The following is a 15,903-nucleotide window of genomic DNA, read 5'->3' on the forward strand; positions in this document are numbered from 1 at the left end:
ATCAAAAACCTTTTTGAGAAACCTACCAATAAAAATGTATATTATAATTAAAATCTACAGACACTAATAAAGTGTAAAAAACAACACTTAAACACTTGTATTTTAGTATGTTTTCTATAAATGAGGCTGAAAAAACGCCAAATAAATGCCCAATAAATCCAAATAAATGTCTCGCTACAACTGATTTGAGCAAAACTGAAACTGAGTAGATGATCTACTTGAAACGTAATCGATCATTTATTCCAAGTTTTACATAAATTATAAGTATGATACACAGATGTGTGAGTTCCGAGTCTATCATCATATATATTTGAAGGATTTTCAGGAACACAGACAGAACTGCAAAACAAAACAAAACAAAAAGAAAACAAAGAAAATCAAGCAATCTAAAGCATTACAGAAGCACACAACCTGAACACATTTTACCACAGAAACTTTAAATATGAAGAGAAATGAAGATTTTGCACATACAGCACAGAAAAACTAAGTGAACCATACAAATATGATTCATACAAAGAGTAAACAATTATCACTTTTAATACAATACTGTCCAGAATCTGTATATAATATTGATGAAGAGCACCTCCGGTTTTCAGAGCTAAATGGGATAATCGATCACAAAATAACCAAACAAATGTTTAACAAATAGCCTTTTTTTATTATTTGAAAATTCCCTGCCTCAAATATATAAACTTGATTTTCTAACCAAGGCTCTGTATGTACAGGGTTGAATTGGATACGTGTTTGAAGAAATTGAGGTATACGGTCAAAAAGTTCAATCTGACATCAAGTTAGTTTTCATCAAGTTTCTTTAGCATTGTAGAGTCACTGATTCGCACAGCATCACCGCTACCACATGAACACTATAGCGGACATTCGGCTTATCCAGTTAATACTTCACTTCGCTTGATAAAATGGAAACTCCAAGTGCTAAAATGGGTCAATATTTACAAACCGGATACTTTATAATTACAAATTTTGGATGGTTTGAAATGCTTGTTTTATTTTATAGTTGGCAGGAACACTTGATTGAGTGAAATCCGTTGCTTTCAAACATAAGCAAACAAAAAATACTAAAGAAAAAGATTCTTTATATTTCATCACATCAGTTTTGATACACATGCAAGATTTAAAGGTGAAGTTCACCCCAAAATGGAAAACTATTCACATTTTCTCACCCTTAACCTGTTCTGAACATGTACCGTATAAGGTTCTTTCTTCTGTTGAACACAATAGAAGATATTCAGAAGAATGTTTCCATAGTAATAAAGAAAATACTATGGAGGACAATGGCTACTGTGAATTGTTTTGAGAATACCTTCTTTTGTGAAAGAAACAACGGAACATTTTAGTTATATCAATTTAATAAAATAAGTCCATTTTAATAAGTTTATTTTGTAAGTTATACTAACGTTATCTTGAAGTTTGATGTTTTGTAAGTAAAAGTGACTTGAAAAGTTAATTTGAGTCAACTTAAAAAATAAAAAATGCAACAATTTTTGTTGATTTGTTTAAAATTATGGTGACACTTTAGAATAGTGGTCCATTAGTTAATGTATTTACTAACATTAAGTATGAATAATCTGGTATAGCATTTATTAATCATAGTTCAACATTAATTAATGCATTATTAAAATCTAAAGTTCTTGTTAACATTAGTTAAATGCACCATGAGTTACATTAACTAACGTTATTTAACTTAAATAACATTAACTATTGTTAAAAAAGATGAATAAATACTGTAATAAATGTATCACTAATTGTTTGTTCATATTAGTAGATGCAGTAATTAACACCATTATTCTAAAGTGTTACCAAAATAGATTTACAGTGCATGTTCAGAACAAATAGGGGTCATTAAATGATAACAATGTTCATTTTTTGGGGTGAACTATCCCTTTAATGGCAATTGAGAAAGAACAGTATTGTACAAAACAATAATTACAGTTTTATCCCAAAAAAACTGACAAAAAAAATAATAAAAAATGCACGTTCAATAGCACCGTGAGTGTTTGGGTGTTTACAACAAGAGCACACCACTGTGGTTGTCTTTCTCTGAGCAGCACCTGGAGGAGGATCCATAAAGGAAACTGGGTAAACAAATGGGAATTACTTGGACTGGGCGAGGGTTAATCAAGCATGAATGGTGCTGGGGTTAAGCATGTAATGGGACAAATAAAAACATCTCAAGGCTTCAAGTAGAGAGAAAAAAAAACACGAGTTTGGAAATGTGAAAAGATCCTACAGAGGAGAGATGTAGAAGAATGGGTCCTCCTTCTCCTGAAAGTGCGCCATTGTCCACCAGTTCGTGTCCTCTCTCTGTTTGATTCCAACTGCGCCGGGATGATGAATATTCCACAGTGTTGCTGCTGGTGTGTGTGTGTTTGTGGCGCGAGGAGGGGGGAGTGGGTTGGGGGTCTCTTGGTGGGCCGCACTCCTTGGCCTTTGGCATGAAGGTAGAGGGAGGTTTCCTTTAGCCGAGGAAGCAGACGGGACCAACCTCGAAACCAAACCTTTGACTGGACTCCCCAAAGTCATTCAACATGACATCGATGATGGGCACCTGCTCGATGCGCGGGGTGTTGATTTCCATCACAGATTTAGAATAGCCCTGCTTCAGCTGAAACACACACAGAGGAATATATCTCAGTACTGCACGCTTTACTAAAACAGCATTAGAGAACACTTAGATATGATCCTCATTATATTCATTCATTTTTCTTTTGGCTTAGTCCCTTTATTAATCAGGGTTTGCCACAGTGGAATGAACCACCAACTTGTCCAGCATTTGTTTTACACAGCAGATGCCCTTCCAGCTGCAACTTATCACTGGGAAACACCCATACACACTCATTGATCATCATTATAAATATTATATAAATTAGGAATTATTATATATTATATATTAGGGGTGTGAACCTACACTGTCCTCACGATTCGGTTCAGTTACATTATCATGCTATCGATTCGGTTCAATTCGATATCACGGTGCATTCTATTGTACACAATGCTTTCTATAAACAATTTGATGTTTTACTAAGCAACACAATAATTCTTGTATTACAATGAATAATTTATTAATATATTTACATTTGTATATTATTTGTAATATATGTTACAAATGTAACAAATATGTACTGTACCTTTCATTTGACCTGCTCAAAGAAAACACTCTTTTTGTATATATCAAACAAAACTATAGTACATGTACAGTTGAAGCCAGAATTATTAGCCCCCCTGTTTATTTTTTCCCAATTTCTGTTTAACTGAGAGAAGATTTTTTCAACACATTTCTAATCATAATAGTTTTAATAACTCATCTCTATTAAATGATTTATTTTATCTTTGCCATGATGACAGTAAATAATATTTGACTAGATATTTTTCAAGACACTTCTATACAGCTTAATGTAACATTTAAAGGCTTAACTAGGTTAATTAGGTTAATTAGACAGGTTAGGGTAATTAGGCAAGTTATTGTATAACGATGGTTTGTTCTGTAGACTATTGAAAAAAGATCCGCTGATCCATTATAGACGGTGACGCGGTGGAGAAAACTTGCTCTGCAGACACGCTTGTGTAACATTACTGTTGTAACAGTCGAGAGAGGAGATAAATTGTTACCTCACAAACACGCCAGCAGGTCAAAGCCACCACAGAGAGTGAGAGAGAGAGAGAGTTTACAGCTTTCATTTTTCCTAGCTAGGTTTTGATGTACTTCCCTGTCAGGGAAAGACTGTCCAGCAAACTCACAAACAGTGAACTGTGCACATTTTTCTGCTTTTTAAGTAGTTGGAGCGTTTTAATAACTCGTGGTCGCCTCCCTCGCCATAGTAAGCTACCACCATATAACGTATATGTGATAAATAACATCAGTACATAATAACCGTTTATAATTATTACTGAACCAATGCCGAATTGTTCACGTCTGCATCGTGAAGCATCAAAGAAACAATTAATTTTGACACCCCTCATATATATATATATATATATATATATATATATTGTCACCTTAGATTAGTCAAAACTGAGTTATTGCCATATTCTTATTAAATGTCAACTTATTTAAATTATGTTTTTTTTTAATAAGTGGTTTGCATTTTAAGACTTTTTATTTAAAAAACAAATGTTAAAAATCATTCAGAACACTTTAGAACCTTTAAATTCCAAGGTGACAATATATTAGGGCTGTCAGTTTATTAACACACGCAATAAAACTCGAAAATTTAAGCTGTTTAACACAACTCTGCTGAAAAGACTTCTTTAATAGATTTTTTGTCTTGTTTTTAGTCAAAATGTTTTAAAATTCTTAAATCAAGAAGCATTTTCTAGACAAGCTACACTTATTGTCTTGTTTTAAGAAATAAAATGCCAAAATTAAGTGAGTTTTTCTTTAAAACAAGCTAAATAATTTGCAAATGGGGTAAAATAATCTTCTTTTCCATTTAACATAAGCTTATTTTGCTTACCCCATTGGCAGATTAGTTTGCTTGTTTTAAGAAAAAGGTCATATTTTTTCTTTATTCATGAGTTCACACTCATAGATATTTGACTGATTAGATTTTGGATATTTGCTGTCTGAGAACAGAGTTCTGAGCTATAGACACCCTAACTCGTGTTAATCCCCCTATCAGGATAGATAGAGAGATAGGGTCCGAGTGCAGTGTCTAGCCTGGCTCCAGAATTAAGTATCGGGTTTAATAGTGTGGAATTGGGGTGGTGGATGGATGCTGAAGTCAGAGGTATGACGTGCTTAACTGTTTATAGGGGTTTGGTCTTAAGCTGATTGGGCCATAGAATTACTGTCAGTAATGATATGCCTCGTCAAAACTGATCGTGCTTCTCCTGAAATTTGTTAATAAAACATCACAACAAGACAATCATTTTGACAATGTTTTGCTTGTATAGAAAATGCTTCTTGATGTTTGATATTTGGGCAAGAAATAGAACAAAAATATGTAAGAAAGAAAACATTTTTTGCAATAAAGTTGTTTTGAGTTCTTGCTTTCATTGCTGACATATCATTGTGCGATAACAGCGAACTCCAGTAATATGATTACTGTCTCATGACACAATGTCTGGTGTGCAAATTTCATTATAAAAATCCTCCAGCTGAAACTTTGGGTAAATCCAAAGTTGTGTAAACTTATTGTAGTGACAAACTGTTCTTTCAATGAAGTTTGAAGAACCATCTTCAGGCCAAACATATTTTTGCAGATGTTAGCAAAGATGCCATTGCTGAGACTTTTATCAGAACAGTACCAGTTACAATTGAGGCAAACTACTGGTAAAAGAAAAAAATGAACTGTATGCATTGATAAAGCTCAAAAAAGTGTGAGGAAGGCACTTTCACTCCATTTACTGGATCAGTATGTGACCAAAACTACCTCAGTGTAACACGATGACAACTGACATCTGCACTTATTCACTTTAGTCAAGCTAAAAATAATCAATTATACAAATAAGATAAAGTAAATCTCCTTAATCTAGATTTCCATGCATTTCTTTATTTCAAACTGCACAATTACAGTTCAATCCTACATCTTAACATAGGTATCAATCAAAGACTATGGGCTCTATTTTAACGATCTAAGGCACAAAAGCAATTTAGGGGTATGTCCGAATCCACTTTTGCTATTTTAAGGATGGAATAATACGCTCGCCACCCCAGCGCATGGTCTAACAGGGTTGAGCTTATTCTCTTAATGAGTTAAGGGTGTTAATGAGTTAATGAGTTAAGGAGTCTCATATCCCATTGCCTTTAAGCGTCAGTTGCGTCGTGCCATGGCACATTTGCTATTTACATAGGAGGATAAAGAATGAGCCTCCACCATTCTGCCTTTCCTTTCACTTTCTCTTTCTTTCGTGGATAAGGAAACAGAGTTGTATGCACTTTCCAGAAGACATTAGCCACATATTAGCCTACATAATTAATTTTGTTTGTTAAACACAAAGATTTGTTTCAAAACTATTTCTAAATTCAGTTCTAATATTCAGTAAACTAATAAACACACGTCCTATGCCCTATATGGTCCAAAACCCAACAGGTGGACAAATCTAAGCTTGTTTTTATTAAACCAAATTTAAGTATGCATATAATAAATACTACTACTAATAATAACATTATACAAAAGCAAGTTGTCATGAATAAACTGAAAAAGGCCCCCGAGATGAAGAAGGCATAAAGGCATTGGTTTTTATATTTATGCAGAAAATAATAAATTTGTGTAATATTTCAATCCTTTAATTCTTTTTCCTTTGTAAATATATTTGCGTATTGCTGTACATCCTGCTTGTTTTAAGCAATGTGTAAGCGAGGCGCACAACTAACACGCTCTGTGCTGAACTTTAGACCTGCTTTCAGCTAGTCTATTGGACAGTCTATTTTAGTTCCTCAAAATAGCAACGCGCCATCAATGCACCTTAACACACCTCTTTTCTAGACCGGAACACCCATGAGTCAAAAGTGGTGCAAATGGATTTGCTATTTAAACAACGTGGTGGAAAATGGGAAAAATAGGGTTGCGCTGGTCTGAAAATAGCAAAACGTCAGGGCAAACTTGTCTTGTGCCTTATTGCGCAGGGATTATGATTGCGATTAACGCTACAATGTTTTTTATTTGATTGACAGCTGTTAATGAGGAAGTAGTATGCCCTAAAACGTGCAAACTCTTCTGTTAGACACTCAAAGTATGTACATACAATTAAGACTTAGCTGAAGTAGCTGAATTTGGATGCACTGTACAGTAGCAATTGTTTTTTTTTTTTTTTTTTGAGAATCTGGAATCTGAGGGTGCAAAAAAATCTACATACTGAGAAAATCGACAAGTTAACCAACTTAAATTCTAAAATACTAATCAAAAATAAAGTTTATATATATATTTACAGTACACTGAAAAAATATCCATTGGATTTACTAAATGGTGGTAAACAAATTATATGGGCTGAATTTAAACAAACAAATTAAACGTAGTAATTTTCAACTTAATTAGTTTGTTTAAATTCAGCTTATATAAATTGTTTGCAACAATTTGCAATGAACCATTTTTTTTCAATTTAGGAAATGAAAAAAGCTCACAAAACATGATCTTTACTTAACATTGTAATGATATTTTGGTTTAAAAAAAAAAAAAAAAAACTATAATTTTGAAACATACAATGTATTTCTGGCTATTGCCAAAAATATAGCCATGCAAGATAACAGCGTTTTGTTGTGCAAGATCACTAATATCAGCGTGTGCTTAATATAGAGAGTGTAAAGAGAGTGGTACCGAGCAGCCGTCTGAAAGAGCCTTGATGAAGGGGTTGTTGTCATAGGACATTTCCTCATCGTTGGAGCCCAGGAAACGCAGAGCCTTGTCATAGTTGTCAGCCTTGGCGTCGTACCAGGCCACGGACTGATGGCATATGTATGTGAAGTTCTGCCGGGCAGAAGAGCTCAGCAGCTTGAGGAACGTCATCTGGACTGAGTTTATGGAGCTCTCCTCAACATCCACATAAGACAACTGAAAAACAGAAACACACGCAGATCACACATCTAGACCAAAGAAGAATCCTCTGTGTTGAAAACGACTGTCAGCATGAGAATCAATAGGAATTGTACAGTTAGGATTCATTCGTTTTCTTTTTAAAATACTTTTAAGAAAGCATATTTGAATGATTTGTTCAACTTTAAAAACCCTACAGCAGTTAATGGATTGTTAACCATGATTAATTGGCCTAATTTTAAGTTCCAGGGTCTGCTTATTTTATTAATCATGGAACATTATATCTGTTCTAAAATCTCATCCAAACCTCATCGCTTTCCCCAAACCCACCGCTAACTGTAGGTCACTCCAGCCCAATATCACGAGAAAACATAATGTTTTGTATTGTCTAAAAAGTGTCTAATTTACACAAATTCCTGCAATTTTATTCAGACAAAAGAGTCATATTTTTAAAAGGAGCCATGCCCCCAAACCCAACCATCATTAGCTATGTTTCCATCCAAAAATTCGAATGAACTTTATGCGCAAAACTGGATTATCACATTAAAGACGTGCGAATAAAGCAGCGTTTCCATCCGAGTCAAAGTGAACAAAATCGTCATTTCCTGATTAACTGGCGCCAAATATCAACAGTAAAAACTGAATTTGCTGCGGTAGGAGAAGCTGCGTCAATCTTTTCTTAATCTAATAAATGACTTGCGCTCCGCTCAGATGCAGAGCACAGACGCTCTTGATTCTGGAGGTCATTAGTATAATAACACTAATACTTAAACGGTAAGGCATTTTAGAATGACCAAAACAACAATTCAGATGTTTTACAGTGTGCTCAGCCTGCTGGTTTGTCCATTTACGCACATTTTCAACATCACATGATTTTGTATAACAAAATCACATGACCTTTTTTAATGCGCATACTGAAATTTGTGCGGTAAAAGTGTTTCCATCGTAGTTTATGAGCATCTTTTCTTATCGAATAAAAAGTTTATCCTACTGAGTTATGCGCATAAGTTTTTTATGGGCATTTTCAAAATTTATGCGCATCATGGCGTTGCCATCAATCGTTTTTTTATGCTCATATCCAAAACGCGCATAAAAATAGGTGGATGGAAACATAGCTATTGGGGAATGAGCAAATCATACTAAAATGTACCAATGAGACTGTACCAATTCAAAAAACGTACAAACTGCTGGAACTCCTAGAGAGAAATTATTAGACAATAACAATAATGTAATGTAGGAGCCGTGAATGTAAACCGAAACTGTAAACTTGTTCCTCAAATCTGTTTAGGTGATTAGATTGTTGTTCCATAATCAACAAAGACGTTGATTAAGGAGGTTCTATGCTTATTTGCACCTTATTTGTACAATTAATCCTCATTAATCCATCACTTTTCATGAAATTAAGCATATATAATTTGCATTGAGTCACTTTTTTGCTATTTCCATCAGACTGAAGAAAACTGAAGCTAAAAATATAGTACACAAAATCTAATTAATCAAATTAAAAAGGCATGTGAGCAGTTTATTATTATTATCGTATTAATACAGTGTGCATTTAGATGATGTACACAGATGTATTGTGTCGTTGACAGATTTATCAATGATCTTTATAACATTATTCTGTTTTCTCTCCTCCTGAAATCCCTGAATTGTCAGTATAACTCACTGCTCTGTTGATTCATTCAGACATGGTGCAAAGAAGCCAGCGCAGTGCAGTAATTGCAATAATCATCAAGCTGAATGATTACCCATCTACAGAAATGTGTTTTGCAATTGATGTTAGTGGATTTCCAATCTTGACCAGTCATATTTATATAAATTAAAAGAAGGATCAAAACAACCACATATCTTAACAAATAATCAGAATAATAAATGTTGCATGTAAACGGAAGTAAAGATATCTGCTCTTGACATATAAACGTCTTTAAGAGGTCATTCAAACAGAACACATTTTTTTCCTTTACAATGCTCTAGTTTTCCATTGTTTTTCTAAATAAGCATGCACTTGGCGAACATGAGTGACCGTAATGCTCGCACCTTTTGCAGTGACCTTTTTTAAAACACAATGTAAAGTTAATTAAGAAAAAAAAACAAGAAATAAGAATATCAATAAGAAAAATTCGGAGGCAGCGCAAGCATCACAAGCTTCTGTTTACAGTAGCAAGTTGGCATGATAACAGTTTTACTAGACAGCAACATGGCAGAGAAGGTGCTTAAAAAAACAAAACATTCCTGAGCGCTGCATTTTACATATTTAAATACAAAGATCCAAAGTCCTTACTTTAATAGTTTGTTTTGTTGTTTACTTTATTTTACTTTATTACTTATTTAAATGTCTTTCTTTCCCCTTGTGTTCATATGAATATATTTACCCTGAGCTCCTTTAAACCACAAAGAATTCCTTGCTGGTTTGCGCACACTTGGCATTCTGATTCTGATTAGTTATTGGAAGTGTACTAGTCACTGAACGGTTCTGCATATTGATATTTCTAACAGAAGAGAAAAACGGGGACTTACGATTTTTCCTCGCTTGAATTCACTAAACCAAGATCCTGGGGACTCCTTTGGCCAGTTTGATATTCTAACCTGGAATAAATGGAAAAGTGTGATCAAATAAAGCTAATGCAGTCCTTTATTGTGATTTATATTATGACCAATGATGAGATTTAGCAGGAGATGAGCTCCTCTCACCCCTGAGGACTTCTTATCAGGGTAAATGCAAGTTTCTCCTCCGGCAGTGAAGTTACAGTACACTTTGAAGGCGTCGCTTATGCATCCCATATTTGGATCGATCCAGTAATATCCTATGGTCAGAAAATATTAAATAATCCTCTACATGTTTGCCTTAATTAAAGAGAAATGTTTTTCTCTTCCTTTATTTATCTCCTTTGATTATCAAGTCTATTTTATTACAGATATGCTTAAGTCAAAGATATCTTTGTTACTTTCTTTTTTTTTTTTGACAAAAAAATAAGTAAATACATTTAATTCTTCAAGGATATACCCAAAGTTTTAAAAACATAACTTAGTTCCATTGTGGTCCTTGATGTGAAGATCTTATTAAGTCTACTTTATTTAAGTCTCTCACCATCAGGGAAGTCTGGCTGGCTGAGCTGCAGGTCTTTGCAGGTTCTGGCTGGATTATCCTGGGTTCCCAATGGGAACTTCATGCGTTCGATGTCCTGCTTGAGGGTGTTGAGGGATCCAAACACATCTTCCATTCCCTCCATACCATAATCTGCTATTGGTGCTGCTTCATCATCCTGAACGTCAGATGACCTCTTTGCTTTTTTGTTCATCTGGAGGGGTAGAGACTGGATGATGTCACCAGCTGGGCCCTGGCAAAAGACAATGACAAATAAATCAATTCTAAACAGTTGCCTTCAACATTAAGGTCAATGTGATTTTCAGCAGCTCTCAATATAATATGATTTATGTTCATGGAATACAGTATTTTTCTTACCGGAGGACCTGGTGGTCCTAACAAGCCAGGCTCTCCTTTTTGTCCAGCTGGACCCTGAGGAAACAGACAACATGGCTTTTTTTAACTGGAAAAAATATTAAAGATACATCATTAACTGTGTAATGGAGAGCTCGAGAACTTACGGATGATCCTTTGGATCCTTTCTGTCCTTGTGTGCCCTGAAGATAAGAAGGACATCAGTGGTAAGTACATGATAGGGTAATCACATTAACTATTATTTAATTGTTATAAATAAAATAAATCAACTTGATTTTATTATTACTGTTATTAGTAGTAGTAGTATTATCAATATTATTACTATTACTATTATTATTATTAATATTAGTAGTAGTAGTAGTATAATCATTATTATCATTATTTTTATTAGTATTATTATTATTATTGGTAGTAGTAGTAGTAGTATCATTATTATCATTATTTTTATAATAATAATAATATTATTATTATTGGTAGTAGTAGTATCATTATTATCATTATTTTTATAATAATAATAATATTATTATTGGTAGTAGTAATAAAATAATTACTATTACTATTATTATTATTATTATTATTATTATTATTATTATTATTATTATTATTAGTAGTAGTAGTAGTAGTAGTATCATTATGATCCTTATTTTTATAATATTATTATTATTATTATTATTAGTAGTAGTAGTAGTAGTAGTAATATTATAATTCTTCTTCTTCTTCTTCATATTATTATTATTATTATTATTAGTAGTAGTAGTAGTAGTAGTATAATTATTTAATTTTATTATTATCAAAAGTATTATTATTATTACAATTATTAGTAGTAGTAGTATTAGTAGTGGTAGTATAATTTTTTCTTTTTTAAATTATATCATTATTATTATTATTATTATTATTATTATTATTAAATTCCAAACCCATAAGAAATGTGTTCATCTTCCAAAGACAAACCCATTACTTATTAGTTAGGAACAACATGAGGACAGTAATGATGCCAATTTTAATTTTGGGTACACCTAAAAATGAACACATCATTTTTACTCACCCTGCATTTCTCACTTCTGCTAAACACAAAAGGGATTTTAAAGAATGGAACTAAAGAGTTTATGGTTCCAATTAATTTCAATTAACAAAAATACCAGTGTAAGGCCAATTATCACCTTTTGTTTTCAGCATAAGAATGAAATGCACACTGGTTGTAAATGAAGCTACTCAAAAAGATGATATGCTAGAGTTCTAGAGTTTATAAACTGCTTACAGGAATACCAGGAGGACCTGGTGGACCGACAGGACCAGATGAACCAGCGGGACCCTGCAGTCAATAAATAACACAGTGTTCTTCAGAGGCAACATCAAAACATCATTTCAATCAATATCACTCATTCTGAAGATGCATTTATTTTTATATAACTGCGTCATGTTTTTGCCATATGAGAAATGGCCGTGCCCAACTGAGCTAGGTTTCTCCCGAGTTTTTTTTTTTCTTCACTTTCGCCCATTGGTGATGTTTTTTTGCCACTGTTGCCACTGGCTTGCATAGTTCAGGACTTGTAGAGCTGGGCATCGATGGATTACTCTTCGGTGTTTGGACTCTCAGCAGTGAATAATAAAACACATTGAACTGAACTGAACTGTAAAAGCGCTATAGAAATAAAGATAAATTGAATTGAATTGAATCATGTCCTGAAGGACCTCAGGTGTATGTAAACAGCTCATTTCACTTACAGCATCACCCTTGCCTCCGCCAATACCCTGCGGTCCTTGCAGTCCTCGATCTCCTTTTTCTCCAGACTCACCAGGAGGACCAATCAGACCAATCAAACCTGGATGACCCTGGAGAAGGAGAGCAAAAAAAAAACACACTTTAAGACCAAGTTGTGGGTTTTAATAGTTGAGGACTGCAGTAAAATATACAGATTGCCTACAATAAACTTTTTTTGCCATCAACTGTTTATCAAAAAACCTTTAACATTCCATTGCATGAAAGGTTCTTTGTATTTGTAATAAATAAATAAAATTTGATTATTAAAATGTTCTTCACACTAAGAAAACATGTTTTTAACAACTGATGAGTTTCTGAAAGGAACCAAAATGGTTCTTTTATGGCATTCTTTGTTTTGGAACTATTGTTTTTCAAATTCAATATTTTGTAGATTGTGACACACACCAAAAACAACTGTTCCAAAAAAAAAGAATGCAATAAAAGAGCCTTTTTTGGTTCCTTTCAAAAACTCTTCAGTTTTTAAAATATTTTCTGTTATCATTACATGTTATTGTTACGAATCTGACCAATTTCATTCAATTTCTCAGCTGCCTTAAAGGGACAGTTCACCTAGAAATGAAAATTCTGTTGTCTTTTACTCACCCTTGTTTAAAACCTATTTAAGTTTCTTTCTTCTATTTCTATTATATTTCTATTATATTTCTATTCTTTCTTCTTTTCTATTATTTGTGTTTTCCTACTATGGAAGTCAACTGAAAGTCAAATGACAGGATTAATCTTTCTTCAAAATATCTTCTTTTGTATTTAACAGAATAAAGAAACCCATCAATGTTTGAAAATATGCAAGAGTGAGTCAATTTTCATTTTTGAGTGAACTGTCCCTTGAAAAAAATAATTCCAAAAAGCATGGTGACAGAATTGCACACTGCGCGACACGCTCATACAGTAAAATGTTTCTATTACATGGCATTCCACAGATGTCTTTGATAGAGTTCAATGCTAATATTATTTAATGTACATTAAAATCAGTAACACACAGAAACCTACGACTAATATTTTCATAAATGCACTTTTTTATGATATGAAGTGATTGTAAGAACGATTGTAAGAACGATTGTAAGAACGTGTCTGGTGCAAATGTGCAAAACTGGTGTCAGTTAAAGTGTCAGAAAGATGAAGTAGTGTGTTTTCTACAGGTGGTTTGTCAAGTCCACTCACCTGTGTAAGGTAGACACAGAATTGATCATGTTTTGAGGTTGTCGTGCTGTGTGTGTGTGGCTTTATCAGGGGGTTAGGTGATTGCAGAGGAGATGGGTTTTTAAAAATAGCCATTAAAATGACACTGTTATAATAATTGCATTATAAAGTGTGTTTGGTGTATATTACTGTATATACTGTATATTACTGTATATTAACTTAATATTATAGAAACCCAACAGTTGGATTAAAAAATGTAATTGAATTTAATTATATTGAAAACCATAAACAATGAACAGTATATTTATTACAATATTTATTAATCTTTGTTAATGTTAGTAAATGAAAATGCAGATCATTTTTATTTTTTGTTTTAACTAATGTTGACAAGCACAGCCACTAGATTTTAATAAAATTTTAATAAAATTTTAAAGCATTAATAAATGATAAACTTTAAAAAAAATGCTGTACAAACTTATTTGAAATATGCCTGACAAGTTTAGTTTAGTTAGTTTATTGTAAACTACTGTACTCACTGATTAACATTCTATAAGGCGTTCTCACTAAATCATTATAAAATGTTCTAAAATTATTATTAATATTATGATTAAAAAAGCTTTATTGCACTTTTATTGTTTTGATGATGGAAATTCCTTTCTCTCCTTGCAACATCTAATTACAGCATTTTGTTCTGGATGTTTTGCAATCAGTGTGTGTACTGAAAATCATATTTCAGGCAGAGTAAATCTGAGAAGTGCTTAAGTGTTTAGTGTCTATTCAGTGCCTGATATTTACAGCCACCACTACTGTACTTCCAGAATATTAATTCTTAATATGCTCTGGCATCTCAGCGGGTCTCATCTCATAAAGAGATTTACAGAGGTATGCCGCATTGATTATGTATCGCAGGCAGAGTAACAGTTTAATCATTGTCTGGAACTGTATTTAATATAAAGCACTTAGAGCTTGTTTATACTTTATCATCATTGAAAATAGAGATGCCAGTAGGGCCAGTTGCTCTTGCCTCTTTAACATTTAACTGAACTCGTTGTCATAAATTTACATGCATATGGATGCATGCAGCTCTTACAAAACCATTTTTTTGACAATTGTTACACAGCCAGATCTAGAGCCTATAGTTCCAAACACACTTTATAATCCAATTATTATAACAGTGTCATTTTAATGGCTATTTTTAAAAACCCATCTCCTCTGCAATCACCTAACCCCCTGATAAAGCCACACACACAGCACGACAACCTCAAAACATTATCAATTCTTTGTCTGCCTTACACAGGTGAGTGGACTTGACAAACCACCTGTAGAAAAAACACTTCATCTCTCTGACACTTTAACTGACACCAGTTTTGCACATTTGCACCAGACATGTTCTTACAATCACTTCATATCTCTAAAAAATTTATGAAGTGTGCTTCACATACGTGAGTGGGCTTGACAAACCACCTGTAAAACACTCTTCTCTCTCTAACCCCCCCCCCCCCCCCTTACACTAGCACTTAATTCTCTGAACACTAACAGTTCCTATGTATAGCACTTCTTGTGTGTATTGCCTCTTCTTTTAAATTGATGATGCCTCCTCAATTGTAAATCACTTTGGACCAAAAAACCTGCTAAATCAGTAGTCTTCAACCCCTGGGCCGCAGACTGGTACTGGTCCGTGGATCACTTGGTACCAGGCCGCACAAGAAATCATTAATTATTTCCGTTTTCTTTATTACCTGAGTCTGAACAATCTTTTATTTTGAAAAATCTTTTATTTTGAAAAATGAGCGTATTCACCCATGTACATTCTGGTCACTTGAGGGCCCAAATTTAACCCACAAGCAGCAAAATGAGTAAGAAACAGACATCTTAGGAAGACTTTTTTGCTAAGGGAAAATGGGCCAGTTGAGAACCCGCGAACTGCCAGGGAATAGATCCACTACCCATTTGTCAAGAAATCAGAAGATCAACTGCTTGAGATCGCAAATGACGGCAGCCTTTTAGGGGCCGTTCGCAGTTCGTGTCTTTTCTAG

At 33.7% G+C, this 15,903-nt stretch overlaps 1 protein-coding gene across 1 annotated transcript in view; it reads right to left on the reverse strand.

Annotated features, from left to right (window-relative positions):
- Window positions 1–213: 213 nt before the first annotated feature.
- col11a1b (collagen, type XI, alpha 1b) overlaps window positions 214–15,903 on the reverse strand; it is a 168,999-nt gene continuing 153,309 nt past the window's right edge. The window contains exons 59-67 of the mRNA XM_056474218.1: window positions 12,673–12,780; window positions 12,206–12,259; window positions 11,094–11,129; window positions 10,951–11,004; window positions 10,576–10,825; window positions 10,179–10,291; window positions 10,005–10,073; window positions 7,272–7,505; window positions 214–2,620 (exon numbers count right to left, since the gene is read on the reverse strand). Of these exons, the coding sequence (XP_056330193.1) occupies window positions 2,474–2,620; window positions 7,272–7,505; window positions 10,005–10,073; window positions 10,179–10,291; window positions 10,576–10,825; window positions 10,951–11,004; window positions 11,094–11,129; window positions 12,206–12,259; window positions 12,673–12,780 (1,065 nt within the window). The 3' untranslated portion in view covers window positions 214–2,473. The remainder of the gene's footprint in view (window positions 2,621–7,271; window positions 7,506–10,004; window positions 10,074–10,178; window positions 10,292–10,575; window positions 10,826–10,950; window positions 11,005–11,093; window positions 11,130–12,205; window positions 12,260–12,672; window positions 12,781–15,903) is intronic.

The sequence above is a fragment of the Danio aesculapii genome, chromosome 2, assembly GCF_903798145.1.
Source record: "Danio aesculapii chromosome 2, fDanAes4.1, whole genome shotgun sequence".
Taxonomy (NCBI): domain Eukaryota; kingdom Metazoa; phylum Chordata; class Actinopteri; order Cypriniformes; family Danionidae; genus Danio; species Danio aesculapii.